The sequence below is a fragment of the Papilio polytes genome, unplaced genomic scaffold (genome assembly GCF_000836215.1).
Source record: "Papilio polytes unplaced genomic scaffold, Ppol_1.0 DF824358.1, whole genome shotgun sequence".
Lineage (NCBI taxonomy): Eukaryota > Metazoa > Arthropoda > Insecta > Lepidoptera > Papilionidae > Papilio > Papilio polytes.
In genome coordinates this window covers 223325-227722 of record NW_013524846.1, presented here as the reverse complement: position 1 = coordinate 227722, position 4398 = coordinate 223325, and the positions used below count along the sequence as shown (strand labels likewise).

The following is a 4398-nucleotide window of genomic DNA, read 5'->3' as shown; positions in this document are numbered from 1 at the left end:
GGAACAATAATTAATATCGCAAGTTATGCTTTGTACAGTCACGTAACGTAACAAGTAGGGACATGAGTGGCGGAGAGCAATGCACCTGAAGCCAGAGTGAAGCTCGCCATGAGTTTTTAAACAGAACAAGAGATCAAATCTCGTAAAATGATGCCATCATTGTAGTCATCTATAATTAAGAAAACGATAAGATATTAACTAGATTGTTATATTACATTGCTGCTTACTTTTATGTACATAGACGTCCTGAATGTCCTTCATAGCGTTGGAACGTTGTCAATGGAGTTCCCGGATATTGTTTGGTTTAGGTTAAGTACACATTGACGTATTTAATGTCATTCACGAATATAGATATAAACTACTAATCGCTATGACCATGTCCACAAAGATTAAAATTTAATTCCTTTTCCTTCCTTTCTCGACTGAAGTACAGTTGGTGTCGATTTCGGCGCACCCTATATTTACGAGGACCGGTTCGGCTGTTTCATTCAGTGCTTGCTTGCAGACGCGACGCGACGCGACAGCCACAGTCCGCTCTCGAGCGACGACGCACAGAACAAACAATACGCTTGCAATATTTCGTTGCATTGTTTAACTTATACTTAATTCTACGAAGTGATATTACTGTGTTTTTTTTTACGTAGAAGATGTCCGATAATTCTGAAAACAATTGGTTTACAAACGGTTAGTACCTGCTTCAGATATATTTTACTATACTTATCGTTAGCCGCTAGAAATATTTTTTTTAGCGGTTAAATAAATAAATTGCTGTTTTTTTTATGTTCATTAATAACTATTGGGAAACAACTGTTTGTTTAGAAAATAAATAATAGTTCATCGTGAAAAACAAAGTTTGTTGTCGGGGTTTAAGATCAAAAACTTTATTTTTATATCTACCTCATGTTGTATTGCATCTTTTGTACAATGTATTTGAAATTTCATCAGAAAACATTTGCTAAGTCACAACTTATAATATGTACGTATTTTGTACTAATAATTTTGCCAAGGTAATTATCTCATGGATTTAATTAAAGTTTGATAGGCTTATGAACACGTTAGCGGGTACTTAAAGTTTTATAGTCCCTTTAATTAAACCGTGTTCGTTTTAAATAAGAAAATGAGTTTTCGAAGATGTTTATCTAATTTCCAATTAAAAAGTTACATTTCATATACTTAGTACATTTACGTAACTGACAACTAAAAAAATATTTTATATTTGTGCACAAGTCAGTGTTTGTTCCGGGTATCTAATCTCCGGAACGATTAGACCTTTTTGACGGGGGTTTTATTGGAAGATATCTAATGTAGGAGGGAATAAAATTTGTTTTAATATCCCAAGCTGATGAAGTAAATCGCGTGGTATGGATCGCGACAGTTTTGTGGTTGCTATCAAAATTAATTTCCATAAATTTAATTAATAATATAAGTGTCTCGTAATTATATGTATTAAGGTTGAAATAATGTCAATAATTGGTTACACTTACGCCCTCTTGCGTTGTCCTGGCCAACCCATGGCAGGCAGCGTATGGCCGGCGTGTTGACGCTGACATTGAGTGACCTTGCAGTGAAGTGCCGCTTCCAGTAAAATTAGTTTAACCATACTAAAAACAAATATAGGCTGTTACCTTGCCTTAGTACGTGTGACTTTTATTATTAAAAAAATGGATAAACGCAAATGTTAGTATGAATTAATTAATTTTTATTTGCGTAACAATACCTAACATATCTCCCAAATTAAATATTTAATTGTGCTCAATCAGCCAACATAGCATTCTGTCATACTAAATTAACTATTTCAGACGTTGCTTAAATAGATATTGTATAAGGCAGTAAGGTTAATTTATTTTTGCAATAGTAAAAGGAAAATGTTCGACAAAAACATTTTGTTGTTTTGTCGGCCTAATTAATGCTGGGGTATTCGTGGATAAGATGGACGCGAGCCGGTGTGTCTTCGGTTCGTGGCGAGCACCGACACCGCTCTGCTTGTGCTACAGAAGTGCTCTGTTAGCTGACTGCACAATTATTATAATTCAGACGATATTAATTAAAGCAATTTTTGTATCAAAGGAATGTATAGATGGAACGTTATCGTTGTATCGGACGTATTTGTGGTAATGTGCTGTGTTTGTCGGGTGCAGGCAAGATGGCGACTGTGGAGCGGCTGCTGCATCCGCTGCACCAGAAGGCGGACGACACGGGCAGCAAAGTGACCGTGGTGGGCGCAGGCCAGGTCGGCATGGCCGCCGTCTTCTCCATGCTCACACAGGTAACGCACATCTCTTCATAATTGCCACAAACATTTTTGATTTACAATGAGTTTCCACTGCATTAACACTTGAGTAAAAACATGCAATACAATCTTATTGTAACAATTTAAAAAATAATTAAAGCTGCGTTCACTTGGAACTTCCCAAGTCCTCAGAGTACTAAAGCTTTCTACTGTTTGCATCATCTTAGTAAGCCCATGTAATTAACTTAAAAAATTACAAGGTCATTGCTAAAATATTTATAATTAGGAAAATGTCAAGTATAACGACGACGTTTAATATAGTCTGTCGACTCCGAGTCTGAATCTCTTCCTAATCGTTTATTGCAACAAATGCAAGCGTCGCTGTACATATATCAGCGTGAGTGCGCTAATGATGTGCTTTGAGTGTTCACTTCAACTATAACTAATAAATAACGTCATTGTGCCGCAAAATTTTCCTCTACAGTATCATAACTTTATTTCAAGCTAAACATTCGCCTGATAATGTATTCCTGGACTTTATGTGGACTAAAATTAACGCGCGTTTCAGGAATTTAAACAGTCCGGTGATTTGTTGTGCGAGGTTTTAATAAAAACAAAACACTAATTACGTTGACGATTATAAAAATTCCGTTTGAGTCTCTGCCAAAAGTGCACATTGTAGCAAAAGAAAACATAAATATTGTTCTCAAATGAATCGTAGGTCTCGGGAAACTGGTCAATATAAAATCATCGTTTGCTCAGAGGTAAAGCGCTTGACTTTACTCTGCAGGTCTAGGTTCGCTAACCGTCATGTGCCAATGTGTTTATCGGTTTCCGAATTGACTAACAACTGGTCATAGCTGACTTAGCGCAGGTTCCGAGTCCCTCTGTGGAAGTAGATATGAGCCGACGACTAACACAAAAGTAACATGTGACGTGATTTTACATCGTATGTTTGAGTTTGTCGCACTTGAGCCCTTTGTTATGAATCACCAGTTGCCTGCGTGTTTTACGACCTCATTTGGCTGTATCTTATCCTCATAGAATCTGATAACTCATAATACCATGTCAACGTGACAATGGAATGATTTCAGAGGTCGCTCAGAGTAATTTATGTTGCGGACTTGTGAATGTCCTACCATATATTAGTTAAGTCGCTTTTAACCTGTTCAGTCATACATGAGATACAATGCTTTTTAATTCACAGTCGGCAGTAATTATTTACTAAGTACATCACATGGAATAAAGAGGTGTCGCATGCAAACTTAAACTAAGCTTGAATCCATAATGCACGTTGCCGTCGCCGTTGTGCACCGACATGACTTCATCATTTGTAGTCGGCCGCTGACTCAGTCCGTCCGCGTTCATGTTCACACAAAACACATGCAAATGTTCTCACATATGCTCACGCGACGTTACAATGTTTGACAACATTGTAACGTATGTAACAATACGTATTGTGCTCGAGGTTCCCTTACAGTAGAAATATTAATCTAAGTATGCACACAAAGTTGCCATTATATATTTTATCGCATTCTATGATACACATTTTACGCACACATTATCTGTATGCTGTTAATTTTTTTTTACTTAAAATGACTATTTTTTTATTTATGTGATCACTACATTCCATTTTTAATTCCACACCTAATGCAATAAGGCAAGTTTTCTATAGAAACTTCTTCATTAGAAATAAATAATAATGTACATAAACTATTCTACATTAATTTCTTCTTTTTTTATTGTAATTCGTTTTTTTTTTTGTATTTTGTACTTTGCATTTTTTGTGTTGTTTAACTTTTTGGTTTTCTATTGTTTATTCGCGCATTAATATTTTTGTAAAATACTTCTATTAGTTGAGAGCTGTTATTGGCTGTACAATTTAAATACCACTATACCTACTTTGTTGTAATAGCAGTTAGTTTTCCATGAAAATAAATAAATAAATAGATGTACTCGGAGGTAAACAGGTACATTGGAAAAGTTATTCTATAGATCCCTACTGTACTGTGTAAGTATTTCCTAACTTTGTAAGTGAGACTTATGCTTTAGCATGAATGAAGTTTTGTGTGTGCACGTAATAGGGCGTCACCAACAACATCGCGCTGGTGGACGTGGTGCAGGACAAGCTGCGCGGCGAGATGATGGACCTGCAGCACGGCTGCGCC

The 4398-nt window shown here is 36.3% G+C and overlaps 1 protein-coding gene across 1 annotated transcript in view; it reads left to right on the top strand.

Annotated features, from left to right (window-relative positions):
* Positions 1 to 248: 248 nt before the first annotated feature.
* LOC106099476 (L-lactate dehydrogenase B chain) overlaps positions 249 to 4398 on the top strand; it is a 7520-nt gene continuing 3370 nt past the window's right edge. Inside the window, exons 1-3 of the mRNA XM_013278039.1 lie at positions 249 to 684; positions 2139 to 2266; positions 4315 to 4395. Of these exons, the coding sequence (XP_013133493.1) occupies positions 648 to 684; positions 2139 to 2266; positions 4315 to 4395 (246 nt within the window). The 5' untranslated portion in view covers positions 249 to 647. The remainder of the gene's footprint in view (positions 685 to 2138; positions 2267 to 4314; positions 4396 to 4398) is intronic.